The sequence below is a fragment of the Phascolarctos cinereus genome, unplaced genomic scaffold (genome assembly GCF_003287225.1).
Source record: "Phascolarctos cinereus isolate Bilbo 61053 unplaced genomic scaffold, phaCin_HiC Scaffold_3;HRSCAF=262, whole genome shotgun sequence".
NCBI classification, from domain to species: Eukaryota; Metazoa; Chordata; class Mammalia; order Diprotodontia; family Phascolarctidae; genus Phascolarctos; species Phascolarctos cinereus.
The window spans coordinates 57,001,971-57,015,365 of record NW_027555736.1 but is presented as its reverse complement, the minus strand read 5'-3'; the positions used below and the strand labels follow the sequence as shown (position 1 = coordinate 57,015,365).

General features: G+C 43.3%; 1 protein-coding gene across 7 annotated transcripts in view; it reads left to right on the top strand.

Annotated features, from left to right (window-relative positions):
• DLG5 (discs large MAGUK scaffold protein 5) overlaps positions 1 to 13,395 on the top strand; it is a 153,445-nt gene that overhangs the window by 66,123 nt on the left and 73,927 nt on the right. For all 7 annotated transcript variants that reach the window (XM_021006096.1, XM_021006092.1, XM_021006094.1 and 4 more), the window contains one exon: positions 12,466 to 12,634. In XM_021006096.1, the coding sequence (XP_020861755.1) occupies positions 12,466 to 12,634 (169 nt within the window). The remainder of the gene's footprint in view (positions 1 to 12,465; positions 12,635 to 13,395) is intronic.

Here is a 13,395-nt window from a genome sequence, read left to right as displayed (position 1 = left end):
CCAACCAAAAGGGATTCTTTTAATTGAGACATGAGAGAGAGATGTCTCAGCAACTAAAATTTTCCTTCTGATCAGCTTGCCTTTTGTGGAGAATATCAGGGTGCAGGTGGATTGGGAGAAAGATATATCAGGTGAATTCTTGGATCTAGTGAGACTTTAATTAGACAAATACACTGATGGGGTAAAGTTAGGTTTCTTTACTCCTCACCTAGATTACTGCAGTGTTTTCCTGCCTTCATTCTTTCAAATACATGTTCAAGTAGCCTTCCTAACACAATTTTATCTTATCATTGCTTTTCTCCAAATCCTTTCCTAGCTTCCTGTTGTTTACAAGATAAAATGTGAACAAAGCACTTTAGCTTGACACTTAAGTCATTTCTCATCCTTAGCCACATCTCAACATTGCTGCTGTCCCTTTAGGTCTACATGCCCTCTGCATTTTCCTCCTAACCGTACTAGTAATGATTTCTGATCTTGTCTTCTCCCCTTCTGCCTCTGGATATCCTTAGAGGCTTTCTCTGACTCCCTCTGTAATCCTGTGGCTTGCTGAAAACTTTTCCGTCCATGCCCAGATCAGGCATCATCTCTTCCATGAAGTCTCTCTCTCCTCATACTTGTTTTTAGGATTTTGTCTGGATCCTTCCTTTGCCAATATCACCTTCTGTCATTGGTGCATTACCTCACAACTATCAGGCACTTAGGAAACATTTGAATGGATTTTGAATTGTGTCATGCTTATTTGTGACATCTTTATCCTTCTTTATGCACAGTAAGACATACAATCCCAGTCATGGCCAGCATGGAAAGTGCTTTTGTTGTTCAGTCATGTCTGACACTTCATGACCCCATTTGGGGTTTTCTTGGTAAATATACTGGGGCTGTTTGCCATTTCCTTCTCCAGATCATTTTATAGATGATGAAACTGAGGCAAAGAGGGTTAAGTGAGTTGTCCAGGGTTACACAACTAGTAAGGGGACAGGAATTGGGCGTATCTTCAACGCCTGGAGAGGTATCATAGTACTGTGAGAATACAGTAACCTGGTGGCCTTGGGGCAAGAAAGACCTGAATTGAAGTCCTGCCTCTGGCACATACTCATCTATACTTGTTGACACTGGGAAAGCGAGATTCCTCAATAGAGCTGAAAGATTTACAGTTGGAAAGGAGTTATATAGTTTAGACCTTCTGTTTTACACACGGAAAAATGGTGGCCCAGAGAAGTTATGGGACTTGTTGATGGCCACCCAGGTAGGAAGTGGCCATGGCAGGTCAGGCATCCCATCTGCTAGCATTTGTTAAGGTAGACTTTGAAGCCAAGACCTCTGGTTTCATATCTCCTTTCCTTGGGGGGTATGCTCAGTACTAAGAAGCTCTGCTCTACTCTGTGTTTATATTCTGATTTATGTATGTTGTCTCTTCCTTTAGAATGTATACCTCTTGTGGGCAGGGGTTACTCCTGCTTTTTCTTTGTATCCTCAGTGCTTACTACAGAGGCTGGCACGTAATAAAGGCTGGCTGGTTGGTAGAGAAGTGTAGTGTGTTACATGTTGACACTGTGGTCATTCCCACTCTCCATATATTGAAAATCTAATTTGTTTCCTTCAGTTTACTTCTGGTTCTTAGAAAACGGTTGGGTGTGAAGAAAGAGGAGAACTATTCCTGGGTAGCAGTTGCCACAGGGCAGCTGGGTACCAGACCTGGAGTCAGGAAGACTCATCTTTCCCAGTTCAAATCAGGCCTCAGACATTTACTAGCTGTGTGACCCTGGGTAAATCACTTAACTCTGTTGGCCTCAGTTTTCCACATCTGTAAAATGAGCTGGAGAAAGAAATGGCAAACCACTCTGGTATCTTTGCCAAGAAAACCCCAAAAGGGGTCACGAAGAATTGGACATGACTGAAAAAAGACTAAATAACAAAAGCACTTTACACATTGGCCATGACTGAGACTACATAGTAGTCATCTTATTGTAGACATAGTAGACATCTTACTGTGCATCTTGAGTCTTCCTTCACCTCTCTCATTGTTGGTTTGGCCTTCATTCTCGAAGAGGACTGTGACATCAGGAAGGTGATACCATGATTGCGAGTGAATTGGATTTAAATGAGGGAGGGCTGTGCAAAGTCACCAGCCTCACTCTCTTCTCTGGAGCCATCTGGGTCCAGTGGCAAAATCAGGACCACTGGAGATGGCCTCAGGTGCAGTGGGAGAACTTGGTCTTTTTAAGCTAAGGTCTTTAGTGTGTCTCAATTTGACTGCGGCAATGCCCATTCAGTGATTAAGGCTAGGTAAGAACTGAGGTAAAGAATGGCCTCTTACAGGGTGAAAAACCAAAAATCAAAATCAATCTGGGATGTTATAATGATCAAGATTTATGTTCCTCTCTATCACCAGATGGGGTAGCATGCTTCATCAGTCAGGCAACATGCATTTATTAAGTGATTATTACGAGGACCAAGTTAAGTGCTGGGAACACAAAGAAAGGCAAAAATAGCCCCTGCCCTCAGGGAGTTTACTAATGGAACAATATACCATGGAAATAACTAGATACATGTAAGATATTTACAGAGTAGATGAAGGTAGTATAAAGGGAGAGAATATTAGTGGCTAGGGGGTGAGCATGGGAGGGGGACTGGGAAAAGCTCCTTCCAGAATTTGGGATTTGGATTGAGTCTTGAAGGAAAGGAAAGAGGGCACAGCATTACAGTCACGGGAGAAGGAGAGCCAGTGAAAAGTCACAGAAATGGGAGATCCTATTGGTTTGAGCAACTTGGAAGTAGACCCGTGTGGCTGCATAAGGGATAAAGGTATGAGAAGCCTGTAGGGGCAGATTATGTCTGTGTGGCTCTGGCTAAGTCACCCACAAGCTACTGACCTGCATTAGAGTTAAAGGGAGTTTTCTTGATAAGGAATTCCCTCTGTTAGTGAGGTCACAGGTCCTTAGCAACAATAGCAAACCTACTACATCTTTGTGCAAAGAAATATATCTTTGAGCAGGGGGAGAGGAGAGTTTTCTTTGTCAGTAGTTTTAAGGAACTTGGAATGGAATTTCACGTGTAATCGGGATGGGGTCATCAGACCTGTGTATCCAGGGCACTTGTATTGCATTTGGGCACCTACCTATGTCTTCAGATGAGAAGAGGGCTCATTTAAGTCCTTGGATTTATTATAACAAAAATAGATGTACGCCCTCTGGAAAGTTACTGTCTCCAGGCTTGTCATCATCATTAGCTCCAGGCCCACATTCTCTCCTAAGTGTTCTGTTCAGTTGTCAAGACATCCTTATGGAGAAGTTTTCTCAGGGCAGATTGAGAGTGGGGGGATGGGGAGGGAGGGAATCGGCATTGATCATAGCACCAGCTCTGTGGCCAAGCACTGTGCCAAGCACTTCTACAAATATTTTTTTCCTTTGCAAAGTAGATTTAGAAAGGAAAGTAGCCACAGGCCTTCAGGCCTTTCTTTGGATAACCTCAGGCTGCTGCTGATGCTGAGGGGTCGTCTTGCTCCTTGGTCCTCGTCCTAGCTGTTCCCCAAGGGTTGTGTCATTCTTGGAACAATCGGGCTTGCTTCTGCCACAGCTGAGCCTACTTAGCCAAGGAGCTGTCCCCGATGGGAAGGAGGAGAGCTGGTTTCCAGGGTGATGACCTGTAGTCATGCTCACCTGATATGGACTATTGTCATTCGCAACAGGTGATGTGGATAGAGTGTTCCTTCCTCTTCCTCTTAGTGGAGCTAATTCCAGGAAGGAAAAGAAATCTGGGAAGATCATATTAATGACCAAAAAAATGATTTTTTAAAAAAAATCTATGAGCTCATCTATGCATCGTCATTACCAACCAGTCTGTAATGTTTTCTGACCTCAGTTGTGATTTCATTGGTATGAGGAGCTCCCAGGGAGAGAATCTATTTGCCAATGCAGATTGGCACCTTCTCTGAAACTTAAGAGTTTTAGGAAGTTGTCCAGGGGACCAAGAGGCTAGGTGATTTGGAGGTCATAGTCAGTATGTGCCTGAGGTGAGACATGGATCTCAATCTTCCTAATTTGGAGGCTGACAGCTCTCTATTCACTGTGCCTTATGCCTTTTGGGTCTTTGTAGGAGGCTCAGTTTCCTTATCTGTAAAATGGAGATAATGACAGTTACTTTACTCCTAGAGTTGTGAGTATTAAATTAGATAATATATGCAAGATACTTTGTATACATTAAAATGCTATAATACATGTTAGCCATCATTGTGATCATTATTAATATTTTAATTATTGTCACTAATATCTCTTAAGAAAGTATATTTCACTCATCAGGAAAGATCTCCAATCTGGTTACTTCCACTCTGAGTCATCACTGTGGAATGTTTGAGACTTTGCTGAACCTAACCATTTAAATGGTATTTGCCATTACTGTAAATAAAGCAAATAACTTTGGTGTCACTAATGATGACAGTACAGTGAAGAATTATAACTTCAGCCCAGTTCAGGAAGCATTTATTAAGTATTTGCTTATGTGTAAGGTAGTGTTTTAGGTACAGAGAATATGAGGAAGAAAACCAACCAGACCTTGCTGTCAGAGAGCTTATGTTTTACTGACCAGTAGGACCTATATAGAGGGGAGAGGGAGTTAAGAAGATGAGGTCAGAGTCTACTGATTTAAGTATTAAAAGTTTTTTCAGTTTCACAAGTTGGCTTAACTGGTTTCCCCTGGCAACCCTCTGTTCTTACTGGATTATAGTAGACAGTAGATAAAAGAGCAACTGTAAGGGAGGACCGTAAGCTGTAGACACATGATAGTAAAGAAAATTTACAGTTGATGATAAAAGAGGAGATTGCAAAAAGATAAAACAAAACATGTACAAGCCCGACTATCCCCTCCCAACCCTCTCTGCAAAACCACAAAAGCTCTTTTCTCCTTAAAAATCTAGAAAAGCATAGAAGTCTCGGGCCAAATATTTTGGGAACATAAGTTTTTTAAAAAAAATTTTTTTGTTGTTGTTTTTAATAAATTCTGAAGATCAAGTCAGAAATTCTGGCTGGCAGTGAATGCCTCACTGAGGTAGGTGTTAATTGAGCTTATCCCTGAAGGCACCACCATATTAATTATAGCCCAGTATAATGTCAATAATGCTGAATTTTTGTTAGTAGAAAAGGTTAAATGCTGTCCAGTTTGCCTCTCCCATTGACTGGATCAGGTATCATCCTAAAATGCTTTGAGCAACTGTAATTTTCAGTGGTGGGGTAGGTACCCCCTGCACTGACCATCACAACCAGCCATTGACCTTATTGATTATCTTTGAGAATTGCTCTGGCCAGAGAATTCATCCTCTCAGAGCCATCCAGGAGATGAATCTGTGTGAATTAATTCATCCTGGCTGGTCTTTAGGTGACAGATGTATAATTTGTGGCTAGGCCTATGTCTTCAGAACCTTCCCATTTTGGTGAAGGACTAGACAAAAGTTGTTAATATATTCCCAGACAGATCTGCGATTTCATCACTGTGGAAGTTCCCTCCATATGAAGCAGATTGCAACCCATTCATCTTGGTGCATTCTGTGGGACCCTTGTCTGTGTCCTCTTATAAGCAGGACACAAAGTTGGGGCTTACCTAACTTCCTTGAAGCCTGCCTAGATTTTGCCCAGCATTGTGAGGTTATTAGTGATTTAGAGTTGGAAGAGACGTTAGAGGCCATCTGATGCACCCCCCAGGAAAGTGAGTCTTCTACTGGCGTGGCCTTGGGCCACGGAGGGTCACCTTGACATCACAGTGAGGCTGTGGTGGAGGACTTGGTACCATCTTTTAGAAGATTTTCCATGAAGAATATAGAGAATAAAAATGTTTGTACCTTTAACAGTTAGATTTCTGTAATCTGGAAAATTCATTCCTCTGTGGTGGTTGGAAAAGAGTGGTAAGATGAAGAGTCAGTAGATCAAATCTTGGCTCTGCTGCTTCTAATCTGAGTCATGTTGGGCAAGTCATTTAATCTCTTTGCCCCTCGGTTTCCTTATCTGTAAAATGGACTCCTTCCAGGTCTAAATCTCTGGCCCTATGATTTCGTTATCAAAGATAAATAAAATATTACCATAATGCCTTAAATTTCAGTATCATTTTCTCTCTCAAAGTATTTATTTCTGATTTGATCCTCATAACAAACCAGTGAGGTAGGTCAGTTGTTATTCTTCAGTCACGTCTGACTCTTTGTGGCCCCACTTGGGGTTTTCTTGGCAGAGATGCTGGAGCGGTTTGCCTTTTCCTTCTGCACCTCATTTTCCAGATGAGGAAACTGAGGCAAACAGGGTTAAGTGACTTGCCCAGATTTGAACTCAGGAAGATGAGTTCTGACTCCAGGGCTGGCGCTCTATCCATTGCTACCTAGTTGCCCATTCTGTAGGTCAGGCAGGGACTATTTTGCCAGTGGGGGAAGCTAAGACCTAGAGAACTTGGGAGACCAGTGCAGTATAGTGGCCAGATTTGGAGTCAGAAAGACCTAGGTTCAGATTTTTATGCTGATACGTAGTAGCTTTGAAGCTATGGGCTGATTACTTAACCCTCTCCATGCCTCAGTTTACTCATTCGTAGATGGGTATGATAATAGATCTGATACCTATCTGACATGGTGGTGTTGAGGTCCTAGTGGGCTATAACGTATGCAGAGGGATCTGAAAACCTTAAAATATCATTCAGAGATCAGCTCTTAAGAAGTGACTTACCCAAGGTTGCTTGATGAATCATTGTGCTTAGTATTCCCCAATCCTTACATGGAGGGCTCTTTCTTAGGGCCCCTCCGCTTGTGGTCCAGTTTTGTGTTTGGATTTTACTACATGGTGCCTTTCAACAAAATGGCTTTCCCCACCCTTTACCAAGATGGTAGCTGACTTTGGAGAGAGATGGGGTGCTTTGGGAGGAACCACCTGCTGGGAAATAGGGGGCTTGGGTTCTAGTCCTTTTCCTATCTGACCTTTGTCAAATTGATTTATCTCAGCCCACCTGAAGACTGGAGCCAAGACCAGTTAGATGATTCTCCATCTAGTTTGAAGATCTGTGGGGGTTTGACATGGTTTCATGATTCTATGTTGATTTGGTGGTTTTGAAGCAATAAATAAAAATGTAATCATTAAGTGCTTGCTATGTGCCACGTACTGTGCTGGGGATGGAGGAGATTAGATAGTCCCTATCTTGAAGCAGATTGCATTCTAATATTCGCAAGTCAGCAAGTATTTATTATGTCCTGTTCTAATGGAGGAGACAGCAGGTACATATATACATTCATGAAGCATAAATTTAAAATGAATAGATATAAATATGTACAAAGTAGTTAGTTTGGAAAGAAGAGGAGTAGACTGGAGGAAATTAGGAAAAAGCTTTATGCGGAAGATCCCTAAAAAGAGAAGCTCTCCAATCCAAGGGAGGGAGGGGCCCTCAGAGCCTGGGGTACTGACAGGTGTGAATTATGAGTCTCAGGCTTGATGTGAACTTTCAGGATCTTGAGATTCTGCAGGGCTCATTGCAGGTCTATAGGAGTTCAGCCAGGTAGGAAATGATGAGATAGCTGCTCTTGGATGAAGGCTGGGTGCATCTTAAAGTAAAAAGAGGATTCAGGTAAGGAGACAGTGCATTCCAAGGATGTGGGACAGCCAGTGCAGACACAAGAAGGTGGGTGATGGAATGTTGTGTGAGGAGCCCAGAGAAATCTAGTTTGGCTAGATTGCAGAGAGAGGGAGGAGGAGAGTAATGACCATTAAGACTAGAAAGATGGGCTGGGGAGGAGACAGCAGGGGAGAGGCCAGGGAAGGAGGTTTTTGTCCTAGGAAGTCCCAGGGATGTTTAGTGGAGCAATGCTTCTATGTATCCCTCTCCGCTCCCACCGACATTTCTAGGCAGCTTCTTCCCTGATGGATGATTTGGGGGCTGGTTAGCCCTTCCTTGTAGAGTTGTTTATTTGGAGACCCCCTGATGGCATAGAAAGTCCTAACTCAGGGGAGGGAATGAGAGCCTTTAATCTACTAAAAGGTGAAATAGGTACCCTACATGAGCCAATTTTTTTGATCACATCTTTTCCTAATAGCTTTGGGTCCTTGGTTGGGATGCTCTGTTTCTCTGGTCCTTGGTTTTCTCATCCTCAAAATGATGGGGTTGGATTCTCTCAATAGCCCTCAATCTATTTTTGGTAAGGTATGTACTTTTTGTCTCCCAGAAGTGAAAAGATGTCTTTTGTTTCACCTGTCCCTGTGGAACCAAGGCATCATTGAGGCATGGAGATTAGGGGAAGATCAGAATGATTGACATGAGAAATTGGTAGCTGGGATCACTTTCTGTCAGGATAGGAACAAAGGAACAGTGTGGAGAAGACTGAGCATGGAGTGTGGGTCAGGAACCAGTACTCTCCTGTTTCCTGTATCTTCATGTGCTCAGCCCCTGCACTTCTTCTGGGACATGTTTCATTTGTATTTAGGAAGGTTGAGGGGATTTGGGGGAAGAATGAAACTGAATTCAGTAACCTGGGTGAAGGTTAGGTCCTGGCAGCGACCTACCCTTCATGGGTAGGTAGGGAGTCTGCGGAGTGAAACCTGAACAGAGTGAGCTACCGTGGGGCTCTGGCAGCCACGCAAACTGCTGGCAAAATTTAGTTTGTCTGAGAAGGGAAGGCAAGTAACTGGAAGGGCGATTAGGTGATTTAGGAGAAAAGATCTGGAGCTCTGAGCCAGAGCATGCTGAAACAGACAGAATTGGTAGAAGGGCCAGAAGGTGATGAACTTGCCTCGAAGTCAGTCAGCCCTCTCTTTGCGTCGTCACAGTTTCTTCATTTGTAAAACGAGGGGGTTGGGTGATGGCCGAGGTTCTTCCCAGCTCCGGTATGCTCTTATGGGGTGGAAGGATGGATTGGGATCCATCTCAGCTCGAAGATGTTGTGGAATCACAAACAAGTCACTCCAAGCTTGAGTTTCTTCATCCTTAAAATGGGAATACTAGTATTAATAATACTATCCCATTTCATGGGGTTGTTGTGAGGAAAATGTCTTAAAGTGTAAAACGATGTGTAGGTATGACTTAGGATGCTTTCGGAGGGAATGTGACCCTGAGTTACTTGCCCTGGTCCCCTCCCTCTCCAGCATGTGTCATGCTGCCACACGGGTTTGTTGTTGTACTTGAATCATTTTCCTGCTCTTTTTTCTTGGGGGGGGTGGCATGTCTGGAAAGGCTTCATAATAACAAAGAGTCATCATACAAGGCCAGAGGACCAGTGTTCAAATCTTGGCTTTTCTACTTAATATTTGTATGACCACATTTTGTTTAGTCCTTTTAGTTGTGTCTGACTTTCCGTAACCCCATTTGGGGTCTTCTTGGCAGGGATACTGGAATGGTTTGCCATTTCCTCCTCCAGCTCATTTTCCAGATGAGGAAACTGAGGCAGAGAGGTTAAGTGACTTGCTCAAGGTCTCACAGCTGGGAAGTGTCGGCGGCCAGAGTTGAATGCAGGAAGATGAGTCTTTCTGAGTCCAGGCCTGGCACTCTGTCCACTGCACCACCTAGCTGCCCCTAGCATTTACCTAGCCTTGTGCTAGTTGATATGAAACTGGGCTTTTTTCTGTCCCTCTTACATAATACCATCTCCCGTCAGTGTGTCTTTGCATTCCTTTTTCTTCCCTCATGGCTGGAAGGCGTTCCCTCCTCTCCTTTGTCGGATGGAGGTCCTCGATTTTAGACATAGCCCAAATACCGCCTTCAAAGAAGCTTTTCCTGATCTTTTTTTTTTTAACTTCTTTTTTTTTTGGTGAGGCAATCAGGGTTAAGTGACATGCCCAAGGTCACACAGCTAGTAAGTGTCAAGTATCTGAGGTTGGATTTGAACTCAGGCCCCCTTGACTCCAAGGCTGGAGCTCTATCCACTGTGCCACCTAGCTTTCTCCCTGCACCCCCCACCCCAATCCTTTTTTAAGGCTGCTATTTACTTTGGTTTAGCAACCTTCTATTTGCATCCAGTCTGTATGTTATTTGTGTTCACAGCATCCATCCTAATAGAATGGAAACTCTTTGGGAGCTAGGATTGGCTTCATTTCTGTCTTTGTGTCTATCCCCAGTGTCCAGTATCGTGCCTCGCACATAGTAGGTGCTTAATAAATGTGAGTTGATTGATGGTTGCACAAAGCAGCATGAGCTATGATCTCTGACCTCAGGAAACTTTCAGTTATAGTTGGGGATAGAAAACTCAAGAAACTCAGGATTCAAGAGACAGAACAACAGGATTGTTGAGTGCTTGAAAGGCTAGGTTAATTGCCAAATGGAGGAGTTTGTATTTAATCCTTGAAGTTTTTGGGAACCACTGTAATGATTCCTTGAGAAAGAGAGAGGTGATCAATCAGATTTTGGCAGTGGAGGATGGATTTGATGGAAGAGAGATTTGAGAGAGGGAGATGTATAAGGAGACAGTCATCCAGGAGAAAGATGATGAGAGCCTTAAGGAGGGTGGAAGCTTTGTGAAGGGTGCTTAGAGAATGGATGAGAGAAGTGTTTGGGAGGTAGGACTGGCAAGATTGGGGAAGAAGGGTGGATTAGAAGGGGACTCTAAGGAGTGTGACTCTTAGACCTGGGTGTGACTGAAAGGATGAGCTTTCCCTTGAAAAACAAAGGGAAGTACCAAGAGTGATGGGATAGAAGATGAGTTTTGTTTTGGGTGTGTTGAGTTTGAGATGCCTGTGGGCCATCAGTTCAGAATGTTCACTTGGTATTGGGAGACTGGATCTCAGGAGAGCGTTCACTCAGTAGTTTGCTGAGTGTTAAGTCAGAAAGCATTTATTAAGCACTTGGGGCGTATGGGGTGTTCCGGAGGACTAGCACCTTTGCTATGAGGTCTTGCCGAGCCTTTTTCAGGGCTGTTCGTCCGTCTTTGGTGTCCACCTGTCTCCCAGCTCTCACAGGTGGCTCCACAGCCACCACACCCAGCAGATAGGCTAAACTAGGCTGAGAGTAACCAACAGGCCTCAAACCCATTGGTGAATTGGGGGAGTGTCTACCCCAGGCACGAGAACACCCCTGGCAGAACTGGCAGAGGAGAACAACTTGTTCCAATGGCCTGAAGCAGGTGCTGCAGAGCACTTGAAGCTTGGTCAGACATGGGAAGAAACCAAGGTCATCCACTGCATCCTGGGCCATCACTAGCCATCCTGACTTTTGTCTTGCCACCAGACTTTGATGCCTCTGGAAGAGAAAGTGATGCTGATGGCTTTGTGCCACTTTGTGCAGCTCTGCCTCACTTAAATCCAAGTCACATGCAAGTCAAGACATTGACTGATGTCACTTGTCCCCTTCAAAAACAAAGGAGGAGCAACCTTAAGCACCGTTTATGTGCCTAAGCATTGAGAATGCAAAGAAAGGAGAAAGTCCTCACAGTCTAATGGGGAGACAAGGAAACAACTCTATACTGTGGGTTTGTGTGTTATATAGGTATATGTTATATATAGTTATGTTAAGAAATTATAACGCGTCGTACACAATAACAACCACGTTGTGCGATGACTAATATTGATAAACTTAACCCTTCCCAGCAATTCAAGGATCTAAGGCATCTCCAGAGGCCTCGTGATGGAAAATGCTGTCCACATCCAAAGAAAGAACTATGGAAGCTGAATTACTATTTTTTTTTCTCTTCTGTTGAGCTTTGTTTCCTTTTTCTGATGGTTCCTCCTATTGGTTTTGATTTTTACTTACGACACCACTAATGTAAAAATATGTTTAATAGGAGTGTAAATGTATAGCCTATATCAGATTGTGCGCTGTCTTGGGGAGGGTGGTGGGGAGGAAGGGGGAGAAAAATTTTAAACTCAAAAGCATATGGAAGTGATTATTGATAAATCAAAATAAATTAATAAAATTTATAACATGAACTTATTTATAACTATATATGTTGGGTGTGTTTATATATGATAAATTTGAGATGTTTATTGTGTGAAATGTGGTAAAAAAGTGATAGATTGGATAATTTGGAGAGTATTATGTATAAGCATTGTGTTAGGTCCTGTGGGCATATAGAAATGAGTAGGTCTGAATGACCACTTGTCCTCAGGGATGTAGAAAGGCTCTTTGGTCACACAAGTTGGCCTTCGTGGATTCCACCATCTCTTCCAAATCTGGGGACCTGAGGGAGGTGGGCCGGGGCCGTACTTTGTCAATGACAAAAACAGAATTGGGAAATGGGAAAGGAGGGCAGTCTGGACTGGTGAACAGCATGGCACAGTGGATTGAAAGCTGGATTTGGAGACGAGAAGACAAGTTTAGATCCCACCTGAGGCTGTGTGCCTCTGAACAAAATCCTCTCATCTCTCTCAGGCCCCATTTTTTCTGAAAATTGGTATAATAAATAGCCACAGTACATACCTCACAGGGCTGTTAGGAAACTTAAACGAGATCATGTACGTGAGACTCTGCTGCTTTCAGGGGCTCCATTAATGCTGCACTTCTGACGCTTGTCTGCTTTCTCTCCAGGCACAACTGGAAAGGCATCCTCTCCTCCACCCCCCAGCACAGACAGCAGGCAGGCCAATGAGAAAGTGGAGACTCTTCTGATTCAGTTGAGGTTGATCACCCGAGAGAGGGATGAGCTGAGGAAGCGTCTGGCCCTGTCATCTCCTGGTTCGACTTTCGACGACTGCAGGTCAGATCTCCTGCCTACTTTGCTGTTCTGACTTTGTTCTTTCATTTACTTCATTCATTGATTCATTGATCAAGCGTCTATTAAATGTCTACAGTGTACAGTGCTAGGTGCTAGAGACACAAAGATAAGCATGAAATTCTCCTTGCCCTCCAGAAACTTCAATTTTACTGTATCAATAGGTTACTTACATGGAACTGGCTGCTGTGGAAAGCATAGAGGCTTTTTTATCTTAAATTACTAGTGGGTCCCTGTACGCAGCATATACACAGCAAATGGATCAGTCAGTCAGTGAGAGAGCATTTAATCATCCTGTACTATGTGCCAGTTACTTTGCTAGGTGCTGGAGATAAAAAGGAAGGCAAAAACAGTGCCTGCCCTCAAGGAGCTTGCATTCTAATGAAGAGATAGCAGGTAAATAGCTAGGGACACATACATTAAGTATGTCCTCCTCTCCACCCTGGCTGACCTGGAATATGAAAATAGAAATATTTCTTGCCCACATTCTAAAGGGAGAAGCAACATGTATATCTTTGAGTATATACAGGGTATATAAAGAACTTTTAGTGTAGTTTTAAGCTATTGAAATTACCAATACTTATTTGGTAGTTTATATAGTGTGTTAATGCTCAAAATTGCACTAAGACTTTTGGGACACCTTGTATACAAAATAAATACAGAATGGTTTTGGGAGGGAGAGCATTAACAGCTTGGATATAGTCCTATCTTACAGGAAATAGGATTCAAGGAGGGAGGGAACATGA